This window comes from Typopeltis vanoorti, chromosome 2, assembly GCF_054136105.1.
Source record: "Typopeltis vanoorti isolate ZY-2024b chromosome 2, IOZ_Tvanoo_1.0, whole genome shotgun sequence".
NCBI classification, from domain to species: domain Eukaryota; kingdom Metazoa; phylum Arthropoda; class Arachnida; order Uropygi; family Thelyphonidae; genus Typopeltis; species Typopeltis vanoorti.
The window spans coordinates 108,438,082-108,462,116 of record NC_143550.1 but is presented as its reverse complement, the minus strand read 5'-3'; the positions used below and the strand labels follow the sequence as shown (position 1 = coordinate 108,462,116).

At 35.6% G+C, this 24,035-nt stretch overlaps 1 protein-coding gene across 1 annotated transcript in view; it reads right to left on the bottom strand.

The window, feature by feature from the left end:
- Pex14 (peroxisomal biogenesis factor 14) overlaps positions 1-24,035 on the bottom strand; it is a 146,074-nt gene that overhangs the window by 75,992 nt on the left and 46,047 nt on the right. Inside the window, exon 2 of the mRNA XM_090407412.1 lies at positions 13,557-13,622. Within this exon, the coding sequence (XP_090263538.1) occupies positions 13,557-13,622 (66 nt within the window). The remainder of the gene's footprint in view (positions 1-13,556; positions 13,623-24,035) is intronic.

Below are 24,035 nucleotides of genomic sequence, written 5' to 3'. Positions count from 1 at the left end.
AAACTTTATTCCATCTGCCATAATTGCGAGCATTATTGTGCATCGCTGTTTTTCACTTCCAGTTGTGTGCATTGTCACACTTTTTCCCCCATTTTCTATTATTGTTATTTGGTTGCGCGGCTCGATGACAAAGGCAAGCCGAAGATTGTTGAGTTGAAATGCCAATTATCTTCAATCGAATTCCAAAAACATTTGAAACTGCCATAACAACATCTGAAGTTTTAAACTTTTTTTGTGTGTGAGGTATATGTGAAACTTTTTAATTTCTTTTTTCGTAAAGTAAAATCAGGGATGTAAGATATACACGAGGGCAAGTTATATTTGAGTAAACATGGTAACAACGTATTTGTTAATAAATAAAATTATTTACTTATTATCCTATATTTTGCTGAAGTCAAATCGGCATCATCAGGGATTAATACACTTGTATTAGACACATGCACTCAGGCACTCTTCAGTAACAAAGATGAAAAAACTGGAGAGATACAGGAAGACCTAAAGTCTCATAATTACACTACCTATTGGTTTTGGTCGAATGTTCTTGGTCATTGGGCTGACTGTCTGTGGAAGAGGCAAGAGTCTTATACAACCATATTTTTTACATTACGATAGTTGGTAAAGCCTGCAGCTGATTCAAGGGAAAGTCTCTCGAACTTGAATTATTTGCTTCGGTGGAGTAAGGTAGCTTTTTTCCAATGGATCCTGTGCCAGGGCATGATCTGATAATCCTAAGTGGCTGTAGTGGTGGAATCAGGTGGAATCTTGGTGCTCTGATATATGTGGATGTTGGCTATCCTACCTGTTTGTCCATAACAAGAAAGGTTGCAGCTATAGGTACCTCGTAAACTCTAGGTAAATCCAGAGGCTGTCGCTAATCTTTGGGGGGAGCAGATAAGGGTTGCTAACTTTTTGTGTGGTTTGTAGGTGGTCACAAGATTGTGTTTTTTTAATATCTTGGCCATCTTTTCTGAGATGCCACAGATGTAGGAGATAGTGACAGATTTGCTGTAATATATGTTAGAGAGAAGGGGGGAGAAGAAACTGTGTGAGTATGTGGTGTTAGAATTCTTTGTATTTATTTGTTTGGGAATGAAAATTCTACAAACAAATCAGGAGTACAGCCATGGGCTGTACTCTTGATTTGTTTGTTTGTAGAATCCCCTCTTCTCCCACTTGGCTAACTTTTTCATGGAGACATTTGAAAAGAATACCCTAAATTCCTCCCCCTTAAATCCCCTATTTGGCTACACTATGTGGACAATGTGTTTGCAGTTTAGCCACATAACCAGGACCCCTTACACACTTTCCTTTCCCATTTGAACAGCCAACATCCAAGGATCCAATTCACAACAGAAATAGAAAGTAACAATAGTCTGCCCTTTCTAGGCACCCTAGTTACAAGACAACCAAATGGAACCCTGACTGTCATAGTCTACAGAATATCTTCCCACACACAAGTAGATACATCCATCAAAGGTCACATCATATACCCCTCCCAATAATTTAGAACTATAAAAACTTTCGTACACTGTGCAAAATTAAATTGATCAGATACCAATGCACTCTACACAGAACTCACCCACATAAAAAACATTTTTTGCCAATGGCTACCCCTCCCAACAAAATATAAAGAATTCTAACTTCAGGACATGGGATGAGTATCACTAATGCCATGTTCTAACATAAAAACATGCACAAATTCACATGGAGAAAAGATGAAAGAAAAGTCTCATTGACTATAATAGATTTAGTTTAATCCTTTATCCCAGTGAGAGCAAACAAAGTTTGCGCCTGAAAATATCTTCAGGACTAACTAGATGGCCAATCCCTTTAATGCATAACAGTATACATATCCACATAGGAAATGTGTTTTGCATTATGGGAGATACTGGGTTAGAAGTGCCTGGTAGCTTGCTCCACCTTTGCCACGAGTTGCCTTGGTGTTGCACTACTTACTGGATAAGATAGTACAACACTATATTTAGTCCTGAAGATATTTTCAGGCGCAAACTTTGTTTGCTCTCACTGGGATAAAGGATTAAACTAAATCTATTATAGTCTAACCTAGTGATAAATAAATTTTCAACATCTCATTGACTATGCTATGTTGATAGCAATGTTTTTCCACCGGTTCAGCACACAACAGTATACAGGAGATATGGAATTGACCACCATTTAGTTTTGAGCAGGAAAAAATTGAATTTCATATTGCAAAGAAGAGGAGTGTGTAAGAAAGTTTTAAAATAAATCAAAGTTGAGCAGCTTTCAAAGGTGAACTGTAGACTCAAATACATAAACATTATTCAAAAAAAAAAAAAAAAATGAAAGAGTTTGAAAACAAGACCAAAACTTGGTGATTTAATGGCAAACTCTGAAGAAAATATTGATTGATTCAGCCAGAAATGCATATAGTGAGGTTATCTGCAAGGATAGAAAAATCAGAACTACATTGTGGACTCGTATCAAAAATTCCGGGCAACTAAGTAAGCCCATGCTCTTAGAGAATATAGAGAAAAATGCTGGAAAGTGAAGCACTATGTAAAAGTAGCTAAAGAAAAGTTATGGAAAGACTTTGGTATGAACATAGAAAATAATATCAGGAAGGCAACAAAATATTCTGGAGGTTATTGAGAAAGCTCAGAAAGAGGAAAGAGTGCTGAATCAGAGAACACAGGTGAAAACTGAAGATATTCTAGAAGTTTGGAGTCATTACTTTGAAAGAAAGACCGTTTTCTACCACTTTTCTGGTAGAAAAGTGTAAGAAAACGGTCAACAAGAATGCAATCAGGAATACATAATAATACTTGTAGTATTCACATGAAAATACAAAGAGATAAGTGAATAATATTTATTCAAAGGCCATATATTTTGGCCTGAAAATTACAGGCCATCACCTGTGGTATACGATAGTTTAATACAAAGTAAAATGCAAATAATGGATTAATTTGAAACTACACACGTTAGTTTAATCTCTCGTGCAAGCAAGATTTAAAGGTTATTTAGTAAATAGGATTGAGACCAAAGTTAAGGCAGAGATGCCTGAGGAACAAGCAAGTTTTAGGAAAGGGTACTACCAGAGATCAGATTCTTTGCCTTAGAGAATCATAGAAAGTATAAAGAAATTAGACTTCCTAGGATAATGTGTTTCATAGATTACTCCAAAGCTTTTAACTGCATTCAGCATGTTAAACTGTGGGAAGTAATGAAAAGAATGGGTTTTCCTCAACACATTATCAAGTTGACAGCTAAATTGTACAAGAAGCAAAAAGCCATGGTAAGAATAAGTGTCAGAATAACTGATTGGCTTCTGGTTGGAAAAGGAGTTAGGCAAGGATGCCCACTTTTTCCTCACCTGTTTAGTATTTATGCTGAGGACATCATTGATGAGTTCAAGACAAGAATTAGGATAGGTGGTAGATTGATCAGTAATCTGTGGATTCATACAGTACTCCTTTGATAATGACAAGAAAGAACTATGACAAATCCTTAACAAAGTTAATGAGACCAGTATGAACAGAGGACCTCAGCTCAATTCTAGCAAGACAAATATTATGGTTCTCAAAAGAAATACAGATAGGAAAGCTACTGAGAAACAAGTGTACCTCGATGGAGAAAAACATTGAGGAGGTCAGCAAGCTTGAGTACCTGGGATCCATTATTAATGTGAAGGATTGCTGTTCAGAAGATGATTATGAATGGCTAAAATAATAGAGACTTGTCTAAAATCTAGAAAGATGGATCTATCTCCACAGGAACAAAGTTGAGGATTCTAGATATAGCTGTTTTTTTCCAACAGAGACTTATGGATCTGAGAACTGACACCTAAAGAAGTCTGATAGGAAAAGAATAGCTGCTTTTGAGATATGGTGTTATTACAGAAGGCTGCTGAGGATATCATATACTGAAAAGCAGACTAGCGGATGGGTGCTAAGAAATTATCGGTAGAACTTTAAGGCTCCTGAAGGATACTGACAAAAGAAAGTTGAAATACTTTGGATACATTGTAAAGATGGAAGGAGGACTTCTCAAAACAGTAATAGAAGGTAAAGTTCCTGGAAAAAAAGAAAGTGGTAGATTGTCAATGAGATGGATGGAAGGATGGTGGGTCTGAAATGACTCATCTTCAGAGAATTGAATCCTCCAGAAAAGCATACCACAGAGTTATTACAGAATCTGATGTGGTGTAATCAAAATACTCTACCATATCTTTGATATCAAGAGGCAGTCATTCCAATTCAAGTTCAGACGATGAAGTAGGCTTTGGTGCATTCGTTAAATAAATGTTGAATTTATAGAAACAATGATGGAGTAAGCATATTTCAGACCATGTGATATTATGGTCTGTATCTATTCCATGTTTTAGTAGACTTTGGTAGACTTAGAAGTAAGCTTTGGTGCTTTCGTTAAATAAATGTCGAATTTATAGAAACAATGATGGAGTAAGCATATTTCAGACCATGTGACATTGGTCTGTATCTATTCAATGTTTTGCAAGATCCAATTTCTTGGATTTCCTATTGATGATATAAGAGTAGTGTTCTTGTATTCTTTTTTCCACTTAATGTCCAGTTTGTCCAAAATATGAAAGGTGACAGATACAAGGAACTTGGTAGAGCAAGAGGGGAACATTTATCTTTAGAAGATGGGAACCATGATGATGGTTTGTTGATTGGAATAAATGTAGCCAATAGATTGTACTTCTTAAGACTTCTAGAAATTGGTTCCGAGATGCCAGAAATGTATGGGGTAGGGACTCTACATACTCCTTCCTTATCATATGAATATAGGAATCCAAAAGATGTTTTGTCAGGTCTGAGAAACCGTCGAGTTTTATATATCATTTGATGTTTAAAAATTCCTGCTGTACTTGTTGCAGTGTAGAGCAAATAATGTGAGCACATCTTAATAAAATTTACATAATTCCAATCTTTTGAGAGGGATGGTGAGCCAATTGTTGTTGAATGTAGTGTCCAGTGAAGGTAGGCTGTCTTAATTAGTTAATTAAGACAGCCTACCTTCACTGGACACTACAAACTACACTTCACTGGACACTACATTAAAAAACTTAATTAGTTCACGATGATGGGTGGAGGAGTAGGATATCTTTTTGTTTTCTATTTCCATAGTAAAATTAAATGTAAAACAAAGATACGTGAAACAATTAAATTTTTTTTCGTGTATCCTTGTTGTGAGGCCAGATCAAAAAATGTCATCTATATAACACACCCAAAACAAAGGATGAAGGTGTCTGGATGAGAAAAGAATGTCTTCAAAGTGTTCCAAATGGAAGTTGGCAAGAGCAGAACACAGTGTCTTACAATGCCAGTTCCTTCAACTTGCTTGTAGTTTCTATTTTTACAAACAAAATAAAATGAATGACGAAGTCGAATAATTTCACTATCTCTGGTGGAAAGGTTTGTGAGAGCAAATGAAGGTTCTTCTAGAGGCACATTAGTGAAAAGTGATTCTACATTGAAATTTACCATTAAATCGTTATGGAAACTTTTTTCACTTTATCCAGAAAATTGGGAAATTTTTTGTGAAAGAGAAGGAAAATAAGCTCATATTGGTAACAGCTTTTAATAAATGGGCCAAAAACTTTGCTGTGTGATATATTGGAGAATTTATCAGTCAACAGTCGAATGAAGAGGACTACCTTCCTTGTGGATCTTTGGCATGCCAGAGAAAGGGGTTCTAACAAAATAGGTTTATAGTTTGTCTATAGTTTTTCTGCCAGCCTGGTTGGCTGAGTGGTTAGCATATCTGCTCTCCAGCCATGAGGCGGCAGGTTCGAATCTTGGTTAGGGCATGGATGTTTGTGATTGTCTTTCACCTTCATACGTTGATTCAGACAAATATGTATACACTCTCCCAAGATGGAGTGGGTCACTGTAGGAGAAGCAGACTCAACTCTTCTGCAATGGGAGAGGTCTTCACCCAGCAGTGGGGAAGTTACAGGCTGTTTTCATTCCTTCATTCATTCACAGTATTTCCATCAAGGCTTACGACTTCATCTAATAGTGAGTTTAATTTTTTCATCTGACTGTTGGACAGGCTTGATCCATTGTGATCCATTTCCTGATATGTTGATCTATCACACAGTAAAAGATATATTTTTCGTTGTAATTTGCAGTGTGCAAACGGGAATCCAAAATATATTGTACACATCATTTGGATTTCTATACTTCTACCTCACATAACAAGGAAACAGAAAGAGTCCCTATTCCATAGATTTCTGGCATATCACTAGATTGTAGTTAAGAATTAAAGAGACTAATTTCTTTAATTCTTAACTACAATCTAGTGGCTATGTATTCCAGTCAACAAATTGTCATCATAATTCCCACCTTACAAACATTCCCTCTTACTCTTCTCGACATCTACGAAGTTTCCTGTGACCGTCATCCTTCGTACTTTAGACAAACCAGACTTTCAATGGAGAAAAGAATACAAAAACACCAGTCTTATATCAATCGAAATTCTGAGAAATTGGTCAAAACATGGAAAAGATACAGACCACATCAAATGGTCCGAAACATGCTTACTCCATTGTTGTCACTCTAAGTTAAAATGTCTATTTAAAGAAAGCACTGAAGCCTTAATTCATCTCCGAACTTGAATCAGAATGACTACCTCTCAATTTAAGGATATGGGAGAGTCTTAATTTTAATTACACATCATTAAAATTGAAATTAATAATAAGCTAATTAATAATATAATGTCTCCTCAGTTATACCTTTGCAATGAATCATCTATAACACCAGGCAGCTCCCTGTTTCAAATCAATCCATTCTTTGCATTCCACTTTTGTATTAAACTACTGTTTGCCAATAATGATGGCCTGTATTTTCAGGCTGAAACATATAGCCTTTTAATAAATATTATTCATTTATTTCCTTGTGGATTGAAGAAACCAAAGGCACAAGTATCACTAAAAGAACAATACTTGTAGTAGACAAAAAAGGCAGCTAGAGAAAATGATTTCTGACCAAAAATGCTCAAATATGAAGGTAAAGTTTTACTGTGGCTACACTGCATAATTCAGAGGGTTTGATCAGAAGATCAGATTCTGGATGTTGGAGTACAGCACTCACATTATCCATCTATAAAAAGGGAAATAAAACTGAATGTAAGAATTACAGAGGAATTTGCCTACTGAATTCCTATTTGCATACTTGACCAACAGTTAAGAAAAACTGTGGAAGAAAAGCTTGGAGAAGAACAAGCTGAGATCAAGCCAAATAGCAGTTGTCAGGACCAGATTTTGACTTTAAATCAAATAGTTGAGAAGTCATGGGAATATAACAAAGTTCTGTATTTCAGTTTTGTAGATCTGGAAATGCATATGACAAGGTAACAAAAAAAAAAGCTAGTCAAAATGCTAGTCATATGGAATAAATGAGACATTATATCAAGCAATACTTACTCTACACCTGAATTGTCAGTAAGCAGTTATAACTGAAGGAGATACAGGAAGATGGATTCATATTAAATCGGGTATGAGACAAAAGTGAAAACATTATTCTTCATTGTTATCAAAATTGAAGATATTAATATCAAGCTCTTTACTTTATGCACATGATGTTATATTCCTAGATAAATCCAAGTAGAAGTATGCAGGAATCCCTGACTGAATTGAACAAATACTGTAATAAATTTGGTATGAAAATTAGCAATAAAAAGACAAAGTCAATGAATATAGGCAGAAACACTGAAAATATCAATGGCATTCTGAATGCAGAAGAACCTATAGAACAAATAACATAATTTTGCTATTAGGCACAAGTTTTAACGAAGATGAAAAATTAAATATGGAAACAGACAACAGAATTAGCAAAAATGGTATGGCAGGAAGTCAACTGAATAAATTTATATGGAATAAGAGAGAATTAGTCAAAACACTAAACTAGCTGGATACAAGAAAGTGTTAGTGTTCAAATCAATTTTAACATAATGGATCTGAGAGCTAGGTTAGAAATAATATGCTTGGTCAAAAACTGGAGACAACACAAATGTGAGTCCTGAGAAAGATCAGGAGAGTAAACAACGTGCATCAATAGCAGTATCATATTAAAAATGAGGATATTGGTACAGAACTTGACATGCTATCATTCATGAATTTATTGGCAGAGCTAATCTCAAGTGGTACTGTCATGTAAACTGAATGGGAGAGAAAAGTTTAGCAATAGTGATTTTTGTTAAGATGGTAGAAAAAAGATCCAGTAGAACACCAAGATCTAGCTGACTTGATAACATTAAGATGTGCCTTAGAAGACAGAAATATAAGATCTGATAATATTGAAATCTTGAAGATAACAGATTAATCTGGAGGAAAACTGTTGATAGGGAGTTAATAATGATATAACTTTTCCATGCAGTACTACAGGGTGTTTCAAAAAGAATGACCCAATTTCAAATAATTATATTTAATAATGAAAATGTGGTACAGTTACAAAATAAATTACCAAGTATGAAGTAAGGCCTAAAGTTTCACTCACCACAATTACAAATGCTCAATGTGCCCTCCATCTGCTGCACGGACAACATCAAGCCGATAGCTGAATTCATCCCAAACGCATTTGAGAGTGTCTTCTGTCACAGAATTCACTGCAGCCATGATTCTGGTTCTGAGCTCGTCCAAGTCAGTGGGTAATGGAGGAACATAAACACAGTCTTTTACGCATCCCCATAAAAAGAAGTCACAAGGTGTGATGTCTGGAGATCTTGGAGGCCAAGAGTGTAGTGCCAAGTCATGGGATCTCGTGCGTCCAATCCAACGCTGAGGTAATGTTTCGTTTAGAAACCGATGAACTTAGAGGTTCCAATGTGGCGGTGCTCCATCTTGCTGAAAAATGTAATCTTCAGATTCTTCATTCAGCTGTGGAAGTAGCCACAGTATATAAAGAGATATACAATTTTCAAATCTGGACATTCTTTTTGAAACACCCTGCACACCTCCTTGAGAGTACATGGCAGGAATTCAATGATGAATTACAGTGTCAGCATTTTTTTTTTTTGTGTGTGTGTGTGTTATTTCTATACAATGTACTTATCATAATGGCATACCAAAAGTTAACAAAAAAAAAAAAAATTATTATATTCCAATTTTGAATTCCTTTCAAAATCTCATCTACTTTGCACTAAGCTTGCTGCAATGTTTTATCCGTTGGGTTTGGTTCCATCGCCTTCCACGGATACCTGAAACCGGGGATAGTACTGAACCCTATATATACAGTATTCCTTACTTAAATTAAGGGGATATTAAATCCCACATAGTTTTAAAACCGAATAAGAAACTCAAAGATTGGAATCAGAGAGTTTCTTGCCAAATATAATAAACTATAAAGTATCGGCGACACTAGCGTTAGCAAATGCAAGTGATCCTAGTACGTAGTACAATACCGGACGACTTGTTGCAAAGGTGTGGGAAGTTCAGATCGCTATTCTTAGGTATTTTCCATAATGTAAAAACACATTTCCTAGGAAATGTATGCTGTTATTACATTATGGAGAGAGGTCACTACCCAGACTGGTTTCAGCCTTTTTTGAGGCTTCATCAGTGAGTAGCTAGACCTAATGCCAAAGTGTATAGCGAAAAGAACTTATATACTCTGCGAACGAGTTATCCAAACAGGTGCAACCATTAAGTTACTTAAGTATAAAGAGCTAATAAGCTTCATTTCGGCAATGAAAACATTACTTAAATTAAGGGGATATTAAATCCCACATAGTTTTAAAACCGAATAAGAAACTCAAAGATTGGAATCAGAGAGTTTCTTGCCGAATATAGTAAACTATAAAGTAAAAATCTCTGGAGGAGATATAAATGTAGAAAGTATTTTACCTTGGGTATAATAAATATTAAGAATACCAAGCAATTTTTAAACCTGGTTTTACTCCATTTCCCAAGTAAGCAAACAGACAAATAAGTCAAGTTTGCGCCTGCAAGTGATGCAAGTCTAGCTGATCCTACAGGTAGTGCAAGACCAAGGCAACTCGTGGTAAAGGTGCATGAGCTCTGATCACTAATCTTTATATTTACCCTTAATGCCAAAACACATCTCCAAGAAGGAGATGCATGATGTTTTGTATTAAAGGCAAGAGGCCACTACCCAGACCGGTTTCGACCTTTATTGAGGTCTCATCAGTGGGAGCTAGGCTAGAAATACAGAGCTCATAAGTATTTTACCAGAACAAGTTGCCATAAGGTGTTTTAACCTTATTAAATAAAAATCTCTGGAGGAGATATAAATGTAGAAAGTATTTTACCTTGGGTATAATAAATGTTAAGAATACCAAGCAATTTTTAAACCTGGTTTTACTCCATTTCCCAATTGCATCACTTGCAGGCGCAAACTTGACTTATTTGTCTGTTTGCTTACTTGGGAAATGGAGTAAAACCAGGTTTAAAAATTGCTTGGTATTCTTAACATTTATTATACCCAAGGTAAAATACTTTCTATAAACTATAAAGTATCGGCGACACTGGCGTTAGCAAATGCAAGTGATCCTAGTACGTAGTACAATACCGGACGACTCGTTGCAAAGGTGGGGAAAGTTCAGATCGCTATTCTTAGGTATTTTCCATAATGTAAAAACACATTTCCTAGGAAATGTATGCTGTTATTACATTATGGAGAGAGGTCACTACCCAGACTGGTTTCAGCCTTTTTTTGAGGCTTCATCAGTGAGTAGCTAGACCTAATGCCAAAGTGTATAGTGAAAAGAACTTATATACTCTGCGAACGAGTTATCCAACAGGTGCAACCATTAAGTTACTTAAGTATAAAGAGCTAATAAGCTTCATTTCGGCAATGAAAACATTACTTAAATTAAGGGGATATTAAATCCCACATAGTTTTAAAACCGAATAAGAAACTCAAAGATTGGAATCAGAGAGTTTCTTGCCGAATATAGTAAACTATAAAGTATCGGCGACACTAGCGTTAGCAAATGCAAGTGATCCTAGTACGTAGTACAATATCGGACGACTCGTTGCAAAGGTGGGGGAAGTTCAGATCGCTATTCTTAGGTATTTTCCATAATGTAAAAACACATTTCCTAGGAAATGTATGCTGTTATTACATTATGGAGAGAGGTCACTACCCAGACCTGTTTCAGCCTTTTTTGAGGCTTCATCAGTGAGTAGCTAGACCTAATGCCAAAGTGTATAGCAAAAAGAACTTATATACTCTGCGAACGAGTTATCCAAACAGGTGCAACCATTAAGTTACTTAAGTATAAAGAGCTAATAAGCTTCATTTCGGTCTAGCTACTCACTGATGAAGCCTCAAAAAAGGCTGAAACCGGTCTGGGTAGTGACCTCTCTCCATAATGTAATAACAGCATACATTTCCTAGGAAATGTGTTTTTACATTATGGAAAATACCTAAGAATAGCGATCTGAACTTCTCCCACCTTTGCAACGAGTCGTCTGGTATTGTACTACGTACTAGGATCACTTGCATTTGCTAACGTTAGTGTCGCCGATACTTTATAGTTTACTATATTCGGCAAGAAACTCTCTGATTCCAATCTTTGAGTTTCTTATTCGGTTTTAAAACTATGTGGGATTTAATATCCCCTTAATTTAAGTAATGTTTTCATTGCCGAAATGAAGCTTATTAGCTCTTTATACTTAAGTAACTTAATGGTTGCACCTGTTTGGATAACTCGTTCGCAGAGTATATAAGTTCTTTTCGCTATACACTTTGGCATTAGGTCTAGCTACTCACTGATGAAGCCTCAAAAAAGGCTGAAACCGGTCTGGGTAGTGACCTTCCTTCATAATGTAATAACAGCATACATTTCCTAGGAAATGTGTTTTTACATTATGGAAAATACCTAAGAATAGCGATCTGAACTTCCCACACCTTTGCAACGAGTCGTCCGGTATTGTACTACGTAGTAGGATCACTTGCATTTGCTAACGCTAGTGTCACTGATACTTTATAGTTTACTATATTCGGCAAGAAACTCTCTGATTCCAATCTTTGAGTTTCTTATTCAGTTTTAAAACTATGTGGGATTTAATATCCCCTTAATTAAAGTAATGTTTTCATTGCCGAAATGAAGCTTATTAGCTCTTTATACTTAAGTAACAGTATTCCTGATTTCCGAAAGGCTGCAAGGTGCATGTAGAGACTTTCTCCATCTTTGCAACGAGTTTCCCTGGTGTTCGACTATCTCTGGGATTAAGCCGAACTGTCTATTACTAAAAGAAAGAGTCATACGGCTTCATTTCGGTGATGTAAAATTACCTAGGCAAAGTGGATATTAGATCCGACATTATTTCAAAGCCGAACGTTTGTAGAGACTATGAAAGTTTTGTAAGTTGGCCTTTTGTAGGTTAATATCTTAGGACCGGGGTTGACCATTAATAACTAAAACCGCAGATAGCAAACCTGTGGATAAGGGGAGAACTACTGTGTGTGTGTGTGTGTATCACCAAAATATTAATAAGTTTAATAAATGTATTTTTTTCTTCTGCTGTTTAAACTGTGAAGTGCTGTTATGAATAATCAGTGACATCTAAGCCTTTCCCTACATATAGAAGTCTAATCAGCAGTAAGCCTCAACTATTTTGGACAACACTATTGCTGTAGTACTATCATTCGAAGCTGCATGTATGTGAAATCAAGAAGTTGCCAATGATTTTCATGACTCTCCTAGATGTTTGTACTGGAATCTTTGCGATATCATCCATGACTGCCAGTATCACAAGTAAGGTTGTACCACAGCTTGCAGGCAGCCAGTTACATTCTAAGACAGAGGCATTAAAATCATATGAAATGATACACTAGATATTTTAATTTAGAAGTCATGATGTAAAACAGTTTTCCTCTTTCTTATTTGACAAGAGCTGAGTTTGAATCCTGTCTAGAACATGAAAATCCTTTATAAGTGTTTTCCAACAAATGGTGAGTATTAAAAATAATTTTAATACTTCCAATATTTCGTCTCTGTCATGAGGAAAGGTGTTCAATCTTATGGCTAAATATGTATTTTTGTATGTGTGTGTGTTTTTCATTTCGTGTCCATGCAAATTGGCCAGCAAAACACACACACACATACAAAAATACATATTTAGCCATAAGATTGAACACCTTTCCTCATGACAGAGACGAAATATTGGAAGTATTAAAATTATTTTTAATCCTTTCTCAGTGCTGATAATTATTCCATTAAACCTCCAACATGAATTCTGCACAGCACTTAAGCCTCAACACACGGATTGAACACTTATTATACAGTTCTGAAAGCCAAAAATACTTGGTAGGTTATGGACATTAAAGGCCTGTAAAGTAATGTTGTTATTATTCATATTATCTGCACAATACATGTGATCTGCAGCCTGATATTGTTTAATATCAATGTTCATTTACTAAGAAACAAGAATTTAATCAGCTTGACAATTTTATTCATAATGAATTAAATTTTTTTTTTCAAAGTTTTTCACAGAGGATATGCATATTTAGGAAAAAATTAATGACTGATGTATATTATATATTTCAATAAAAAAAAATTTCCTACAAATAAACTATTTCAATATTTACCAAATTTTCACGTGGAACAGTTGACAATGGTGGATTAGTTGTATTCTCATTTATTTCTTTTCCTTGCTGAAAAAAAAAAAAAATAAATAAAATAAAAAGCAATATTAATTTTTGCTATCAAATCTGCTTTTCAGTACAAACTTTCTTCTGCAATCATACTAGTTGGTTAAGAAATAACAATTTTTGTAATTTTGGATGAAAATATTCTTTATGCTAATTCTTGTAGATAAGCTTATGTTGGTTAGACATACTTCTAACTTTTTAGGAAATGACAACATAAACTAAATTATTAATTATAAAAACTTTAATAACTACCTATATTTTGGCAATGTTACACTGTCATCTTCAGGGATCATTTGTCTAGTGTGAGTGCTTGCATGCACATAACCTTGTTGTGATCTCTGAAGATGGCAATGTAACACTGCCAAAATATAGGTAGTTATCAATTAAAGTTTTTATAAAATTAATAATTTAGTTTATGTTGTCATTTCCTAAAAATTAAAAACATAAGTTAGTGATTCTTTCATATGAGTTGTGTTAGTTATTTCAAGAAACAAAATTTTTTTTAACTTTCATTTATTCTTCAGTTCACAATGTGAACTGCAATATAAATTTACATACAGTATGTTGAAATGTTTACCTACCTCTGATATTTAAAAATTTAGTCAGGTATACTGAATCTACAGAGAAAAAAACACCTATAATGATTACTGATATGCCTATATAGGTTTCTTATACACAACTTATCCCCACCCATCACAATAATAAGAATGTCAGAGATATCTTCCAAAATACAGCTGCAATCTGAATAAACAACAGCTACTCACTACACAACCCAAAGAGTATTATTTCTTGTAATCCTTTTGTAGTCTATTCAGCTAAAGCAATAACAAGGGTACTGCTTTAGCTTAATAGAAATGTCACCAGAAGAACAAAAGAGATTACATAGAGAAGTCAGAAGAGGCATCAGGCAGGACAAGGAAAAGTTTTATATTAATAAATGTGAAGAGATAGAGATCTAGATGAGGAGGCACAATTATAAAAGGATGTCTTGTTTAGTTCATGACCTAACACAAGTTTAAGTGCAACCTGAATATCATCCAAGGCATTCAATTTGGCTTAAATTTGTGCTTTAGGTCATGACAATGAATCAGACAGGAATAGAGTGGTACTAACAGAAGAACTGTAAATCAAAAACAGATAGAAAGAATACTGTGAGGAACTGTACAGCAGAGAGGATAAGGAAAATTTGGATGAGGCCTCTCACCAAGAAAATTTTGATTTGGAACCTCCTCCACTTAGACATGAGTTTGAAAGAGCAGTTAAACAGCTTAACAGCAATAAGGCTCCTGGTGCAGATGGATTTCCAGCAGAGTTACTTAAAGCCACAGGGGATGGAGGGATAAGAGTGTTTCCACATTCTCTGTATTCTTCTGATCTTTGATCTTACACCTTCAGATTACTAATTATTTCAAACTTTGCAACAATTCATTAATGAAAAACAATACAATACATTAGAGGCACTGAAATTGAGCCTATGAGCTTCTTTGCCTCTAAACCACCTGAATTCTATAGAAATGGCATTATAAAGCTTTAACAACATTGGAAGTGCGTTATTCATTCAAATGAAGAATATATACTTGATTAAATTAGCAAGTGATTTATCTTTTATGTCCTTTCAACACTTAATGTTAAAAACGACATTACTTTTGGGATGACCTGATACAACAATGGTCTGGAACTAATATGTCATATGACTTGGGTATGCTTGTACTCTTTAGTCTTCAGAATACTATTAGTCCTAAATGTATACAATGTATACATAAAAACTATATCTGCTTACCTGTAGACTAATGGCTATCACCATCAAAGCCCCTTGTGCAAAAATGTACTTAGATGATGCTGCTGTTCTAAACATTTCTGAAACTCTACTTCTGGAATACTTCTTATTATTGTCCTCGCTGTTGGCTGTTCCCAGAATTTAAGAATACATCGAAAGGACGTAGATTTTCTGATATTCTTAAATTCTGGGAACAGCTGAAAGTCACATGGGGCTACATCTAGTGAATAGAGAGAGAGAATGGTCCAATTTTGTAACTGATTTTAGCCAGAAACTCAAGACAGCTATTGCATCATGTGCATGGGGAGTTGTCATATGAACAGCTTGATGTTCATAAGAATTTGACAGCACTTCTAAATAATGCAGATGTTTCACTGTTTGTCCTTGTTTAATGAATTTGAAGTGAACTACACCCTCAGAAAAAAACATTGATTGATCATGACATTTGTACCTTTATTAGTCCTCAAACTCTTTCTGTTTGCAGCACACTTAGAGTCTTAGTAATTTTTTCATGGCACTCCTAGACTCACTTCACACTTTGCAACTCTATGTACTATCTTGTAGGATGCTAGTAAAGCAGTGCTTGGTATTGATGCTTGTTTAAAAAATGTACCTTTTTTGTTCTTTCAAACTGTGCATTGTGGCACACAGTTTGGGAACCACCGGTGAAAATGACTATTTCCAATTGCATGCATTTTGTTACAGGTCACTGAAGGCACCAAGTTTCATCACCAGTAATAATTATCAAAAAAAGCCAATTGTGTAAAATAATCAGAACAAACATCAAGCCACCAATGCTTTTGATCTTCCATCAAAATTTGCAGAACCATCTTTGCAAAAATTTTTTTTTTTTCATTCCCAAATCATCCACTGTTTCTTTCTGCCTAAATTTAAATCTTCTGCCATTAACAGCAAACTTAATTTTCTGGCCGGTCATACTCACATATTCAATGAGTTTGTGGACTGCCCAGTTCTTTCATCACCTCTCACATCTTCCTATGCCTCTCATAACACTCTTAACATGTCTAGATATTCACTTGCACTTTTGTCTAAGTTTGAACAAAACTTGATGTTAATGCACTTTTCTAACATCTGTTCACTAATTTTCTCACAGACACACATGTGCAAACTCTACCACAGCATGTCAACTACTGGCTTGATTGTTCTGACTCAATACAAAAGCACAGACATGTCCAAACATGCACAATCACATGGTTCTGCCTGACCTGCCACATGTGCAATAATATGAGGACATTCTGGCAATTTAAATGTCTCAAATGAATGAATTCCACATCCAAAAGATTCACATCACGTGTATTATTACTATTATTACGGGCAACTCCAGGGAGTCATTAGACTCATCTGGGAGGCCCCAAATCATATTCATCACAACTATCTGACATTCATACAGTATCTATCATACCTCGCCTTAAACTCATTCACTGTCACAGCATCCACTACAGACTCAGGAAGCGCATTCCACTCATTCACTACTCTAAAAGTAAAGAACCCAGCTCTAACACCTTTACTAACCACACTTTTGCCCAGTTTCCATGGATGTCCCCTAGTCCTCCCACAACCAGCCCTGTTCTCAAAAATATCTTCTGAATTAATTTTATAGAAACCCTTCAGTAATTTGAATGTCTCAATCATATCTCCCCTCCTCCGCCTATCAACCAATTTTTGCAACCCACAAATCCTCAACCTGTTCTCATACGGTTCATTCCACAGACCTGCTATCATCTTGGTCACTCGCCTCTGGATCCTCTCCACCTCCTCCCCATCAAGAAGAAACCTAGGTGACCAAATCTGAGCACAGTAGTCTAGATGGGGTCTTATCAAGGCTCGATAGAGAGGAACAATAACCTGCTTGTCTCTGCTTGTCAACGTATTCTTCAGCAACCAAGTGATTTGATGAGCTATTTTGGTCACTTTTGCAATGTGTCCCCTAAATTTCAATTCCTTATCCACCAACACTCCTAAATCTCGTGCCTCATCAATTTCCTGGAGCAGGGTTCCACCAATGCAGTAAACTGCCGCCAATCTTTTCATCCCAAAATGCATAACCTTACATTTTGCCACATTAAACTGACATCCATTCTCCTTAGCCCAGACCTCCAATCTATCCAAATCATCCTGCAAAATTTTGACGTCATCTGCATTCACTATTGCCCTACCCAACTTCGCATCATCCGCAAACAAATGTACTGTTCCTCTCAGATCATTTCCTATATCATTTATGAACAAATTAAACAGCAGTGGTCCAAGAACAGATCCTTGTGGCACACCACTAGTCACAGGCCGTCTTGTGGACTCTACTCCCGAGTAAACCACTCTCTGATATCTCTCCGTCAACCACCCTCCTATCCATCTCACCAACCCTATGTCCATTCCCATATGCTGCAATTTACTGATTAGAATTCCATGTGGAATCCTGTCAAAGGCCTTGGCAAGGTCCAGTAGAATCACCGTAAACCCATTACCCTTATCCAGTTCAGCCGTCACTGTGTTATAAAACGTGAGAAAGTTACTGAGGCATGACCTACCCTTCACAAAACCATGCTGTCCCCGATACAGTATCCCATTTTCTTCTATCCAATCTTGTATTTTCCTCTTGACTATTTTCTCTAAGACCTTGACAATGATTCCTGATATGCTAATCGGTCAGTAATTTACAACAGCAGTCTTGGAACCACCTTTATGCAGTATAACTATTTTCCCCTCTTTCCACCCGCTCGGGACTAACCCAGACCCGAGACTCAAATTAAACAAAATGGTCAAGGGTACTGACAATTCTTTAGCTGCTTCTCGTACAACACGAGCTGGTATACCATCCAATCCCACAGATGTATTGACATTGAGGTTATGCAATAGACTACTCACCTCCACTTCATTAACCACAATTCCCATATAATCTACTGGTTTATTCGTTTCTGCAATGTCACCACCTGGATGATATACTTTTGCAAAGTGCTCACTCAGTAACTCAACTATCTCAACTGATTCAGTTACCTCCCTACCATCGGCATTCTTTAAAATAAATCTGCCATGTACATTTTTTCTTTTACTTGCTACATATCTAAAAAACTGTTTAGGATTCTCTTTAGCCTGCATGGCCAATGTTCTTTCGTAATCCTTTTTTGCTTTTCTTACCACACTCGTCACCCTTCTGGCCTGCGCTTTATACCGTTCATGTGCCTGCCGGTCACCCTTCTCCTTAAATTTCCTCCATAGTTGTTTCTTTTTTTGCAACTCAAGCTTAATGGTGTTATTCATCCATTTAACCCCTACTTGATTTATTATTCGGACTCTAGGTATACAGTCAGCCATTGCTTCATGCAAGCACTTCTTAACTACCTCCCATGCACTATCAACTTCTAGTCCTTGCAGTTGTACATGCCATGGCACTGAACCAATCAAACTCTATATATATATATATATATATATATATATATATATATATATATATATATATATATATATATATATATATATATATATATATATATACACACCTCTTCCTCCACAGTATTTGTGTAATACTGTGGTCTTCAAACAGGCCTACAAGCAATCTAGGTGATTACTTGTGCCTTGTATTACATTCAGAGATTAGTAGGTTAACTCAGAGGAATTTATATTATACACTTGTCTTCATTTAGGTAGAGGACTTTATTTTATACTAACTAGCTAGTGTGAACTAGTGTATAATGGATGTAATGAGTTGAGATAGCTTAGTGTATCCTTAAGTGTTCCATAATGTACATAATGTTGTAGCTCTAACAGTGTTTTTAAGTTAAAAAGGTACTGACGGAATGTTGCAAGTTTATAACTATTAATAAATCGTTATTTTTAAAGTGGATGTTAATTACCATAAATTTAAAATATGAATGGTATATAACAACTAATCCTAGCAAAGAGAACGTAACAATTCCTGCATTAGGTATATGTGCAGGAATTGTTACGATAAAATAAACAAATTACAGGCAATCTAAGAGAGAATGCTAAACTACCTTCAGAAAAGTCTATTAATGGTGGTTGGTGGGTATGTGTTAATATGGACAATCAAATTCTAGATTTAATAGAGGACAACTGATATATCATATAGTCATATCATATCATAATATCAAAACTGATATAAAACTGGGCTATCAATAAAAAACAAGACAGTAATAACAAGATCTTCATAAGAAAAATTTGCTATGAATGCTTCCTGAAGGCAAGTCCATTACACAGTTGTGAGGATGTCAACACTTTTCCTTCAGTCGGAAAGAGCTTTTCCCATCTAGGATGTGGAAACCAGGCAATGAATTTCATTGTAGCAGCAATAGCGAAACACAGAAACAATATAAGTTTTGATATAAATCAGTAGAATATTTATATAAATTTAAAGGAAGTTTTGTCTAGGTTGATAATAACTGAGCACAGAGAGTTTATACTTTGAAGTTTTACAGTTTAACCTATTTTCAATATATCATGTTTGTGTCGATCATACTGTACGTATGATCTGCTGAAATTCGATCTGCTGATAAGTAATTGCCCAGCCCACCACTACCACTTAAAAACAGCATTTTGCACAGTATCCTACAAAATAAATTTTGTGGCACGCTGTGCTTATAGGAAGAGCTCGGTGATGTCAATATAAGCAGTGAGGAGCTATAAAGGGCTCACATGAGCCCTTTATTAAATTTTTCTCAAATTTGCGAGCCCCTTGTTCTTCTTGTTTAATAATCTTGTAGAACTAGAAAATACTACCGTGGAATGCATACATCCTACTATAATTGCTACTTTAAATTCATAAGGATTTTCTGATAACTATATAAAAAATCATTTCATTGCATTTTGTTCTGATGGAGCTAGTGTAACAAATCAGGTGTTGCAATAAAACTTCTACAAAAATTTCCCAACGTTGTTATTTGGGCATTGCATTCATTGTTTACACTTAGCATTAGACCAGTGTTTCTCAACCTGTGGTCAGCAAGCAGACTTAAATTAAATAAATAAATATATATTTTTTAATTATCCAAACAAAACAAATTAAAACTGAATAAGTAAAAATTATTGAAATCAAATAGAGACTTAAAAAAAACCAACAAATAGCGTCAGAAATTTCAAAAGTGGAAGCAATAAAACTATATTGTTGTTCACTTCACCCCTCTTTTCTTATTCGTCATACTGTTGCTAAATTTGTAGCGGCAGAATGATGAATAATAAAAGACGGGTGAAGTGAATAACAATATAGTTTTATTGCTTCTGTCTTCCTTTGCTGTTTTGTCAGATTTTAAGTGAACATCTGTTATCCACATTTCAACCAATTGGTTGTTGTTTATTGATTTTTATTGTTGAAGGCTCAGCATATCTTCAGAAGTGCAAAGTGATACTTGGACAAAGTGTGTCGTGAGTTAAACTGAGTATTTATATATTTTTCGGAAACGTTTTTTAATAATGGAAAAGTGGCTTAGAACTAGGACCTTGAAAAGAAGAGCAAATGAAACAGTTGATGCTAACCCTAATTGTGATACATGTTGTAACTGCGAGTAAATCTGACGCTATTAAAGTAGAAGAAACAAGCAGTTCAAAGAAAAAATGCAGTAGGAAATATAACAGTTCATATTTGGAATTCGAGTTTACTTGATGTGGAGATGAAAATGAACAGGAACCTCAATGTGTTTTGTGTTATGAAGTGTTGTCGAACAAGTGCATGAAACCTGCAAAACTCGGATGACATTTAGAAACTAAACATTGTGATGTGAAAAATAAGCCAAAAGCATTTTTTCAGCAACAGTTAGGGACATTAAATCATGGGAAAGGTATAGTTTCGGCCATGGGTTCCATTAATAGCAAGGCACTGGAAGCATCTTACCTGTTAAGTTTGTGCATTAGCAAAACCAGGGAAACCTCATTCTATTGGGGAAAAGTTGCTACTTCCAGCTATAAAAGATGTGGTAAAAACTATGTTTGGCAACAAGTTACTAAAAGATGTTGATTTGATTTGATTCTTCTTTCAAATGACACTGTCGGTCGCAGAATTAATGATATGGCAGGTGACGTAGAATCTCAGTTAATTGAAAGAGTTAAGAAGAGTCCTTATTATGCGTTACAAATAGACGAGACTACTGATATTACAAATGATGTATACAGTTAATATGCTATGTAAGATATGTGCATGATAACAACATTCATGATGATATTCTGTTTTGTAGAACTTTGCTATCCCGAACAACTGGGAAAGGAATATTTCACACTCTCAATAATTACATAATACACAAAGGGATCCAGTGGGAAAAATGTATAGGCTTTTGTTCGGATGGAGCTCGCACCCTTACAGGAAGGCATAGTGCGTTCTATGGTCAAGGAAGTAGCTCCGTATATGAATTCGGTACATTGTTTCATTCATAGGGAAGCATTAGCCTCCAAAGGAATGCCTCCAGAATTTAAAACTGTGTTATACAAATGCTGTAAAGCTAGTTAATTTTATTAAAGTTCGACCATTAAATAACAGGTTATTTTCAGTACTCTGCAATGAAATGGGCAGTGAATATATACAACGTTTGCTTCATTCTGAAATTCGCTGGCCTTCCAGGGGCAAAATACTAACAAGGCTATTTCGATTAAGGCATGAAGTTTTTATTATTTGTAAATGAACGTAATTCTGATTTCGCATCACTCCTTGTTGACGAAGCATGGATATCAACACTATCCTATCTTTCAGACATTTTTTGCGAAATTAAATTAATTAAATCTCTTCCTTCCATCGTAGGCATCAAGAACAGTTAAAATTCTTTAAATGTTCTTCATACCTACAACAAAATAAAGGCATTCGAGAAAAAAAGTGTTTTATGGATTACCGTATGTTATTGCGTATAATGCAAAAAATTTATGGTAAAAAATACTACTTAAAATTAGGGGGGTTCGCATTATATGCAGATCCTAAAAAATATAACATCTTATTAAACTTGCACACACAATATATACTACCTAACGCCTATGCAACCAAATCTACTTGACTCACTCGCATTCGGCGACCGAGCATGCATCGTATCTGCACATAAAGCTACTTACATTACTAGCATTATGTGCAGATACGATGCGCTCTCTGTTGCCGAATGATAGAGCACAGTTAGGTATATCGGTTTAACCACAGTTCATTTTAAATATTATTCGTTAAACAAACCTAGCCTGAAAATGAGCCAACAGAAACGTTCATCTTTTGAAGCAGGATTTAAATTGCATGTCATGCAGTTTGCAGAAGAACATAATAACAGTGTTGCTATGAGAGAATTTGGTGTAGCAGAGAGTAATATCAGACTTTGGCGTAAGCAAAAAGACAGTCTTGGAAAAATACCCAAAACGAAACGTGCCTGTCGTGGAGATGTAGCATCCTTTCCAGAACTCGAAGAAGAGCTAAATGAATGGATTTTGATGCAACAACAAGATGGCATTATAGTAACAAGAAATGCAATTTGTTTTCGAGCTCTACAACTCAAGAATGGTAAAGTCAAGGACACACCAGGTATTTCATCTTTTCTTGCTTCACCTGGGTGGTGCAAAGCATTAACATTACGACACCGAACAAAAATTGGGCAGAAGTTACCAAAGCAGCTTGAAGAAAAAGTGCAGTCCTTCCATAAATTTATCATAAAATTACGGAAGTGTCACGGATATGAACTCTCCTAAATTGGCAATATGGATGAGACACCCATGTACTTTGATATGCCTGGGAATCGAACAGTAAACTCAGTTGGTGAAAAGAGTGTCCTCATAAAAACAACGCATTTTACCATTGTTCTAGCATGCATGGCAGACGGAACCAAATTAAAGCCAACAGTGATATTTAAAAGGAAGAAAATTCCGAAGCATATGAAATTTCCACCAGGTGTAATTGTTCGTGCCAATCAGAAAGGTTGGATGGATGAAGAAGGTGTACAATTGTGGCTGGATCAAGTATGGAACATACATCCAGGTAGCTTGTTTCATCAACAATGCATGCTAATCTAAGATATGTTCCGGGCGCATTTAACAGAGGCAAGCAAAGAGAAAGCACGTGAGCTATGTACAGACCTAGCAGTCATACCAGATGGTCTAACTTCCGTTTTGCAGCTGCTTGATGTCAGCTTGAATAAGCCATTTAAAGACCACTTACATGAAAAATGGAGAGAATGGATGTCATCTAGTTTGGTGAAGATGACAAAGGTTGGGAATTTTCAGAAGCCTGAGATCACCCTAGTCACCAGCTGGGTTAAAGAAACAAGGGATTCGATACCATCTGAAATGATTCAACGCTCATTTCTTAAATGTGGAATAAGTAATTCAATGGATGGATCCAAAGATCACATCATATGCAAAAGCGAGGATGATGCACAACAAATTGGAGAGCATGAAGACGATGACAACAACTGCTACACTGATGACGCAATCCCTACAGATGAATTTATAAATGAAATGTTTGACGACTCAAAAGATGAAGAAGAATTTAAAGGATTTTGACATTTTGTTTTAAAATAAATATTTCTTTCATTAATTCGTATTGTATTATTTATAATGTTAAGATTAACAGATCACATTATACGTGAACATGGCATTTTAGGGCTAGTTTTCAAACAAAATTTCTAGTTCGCATTATACGCGATAATATACGGTAA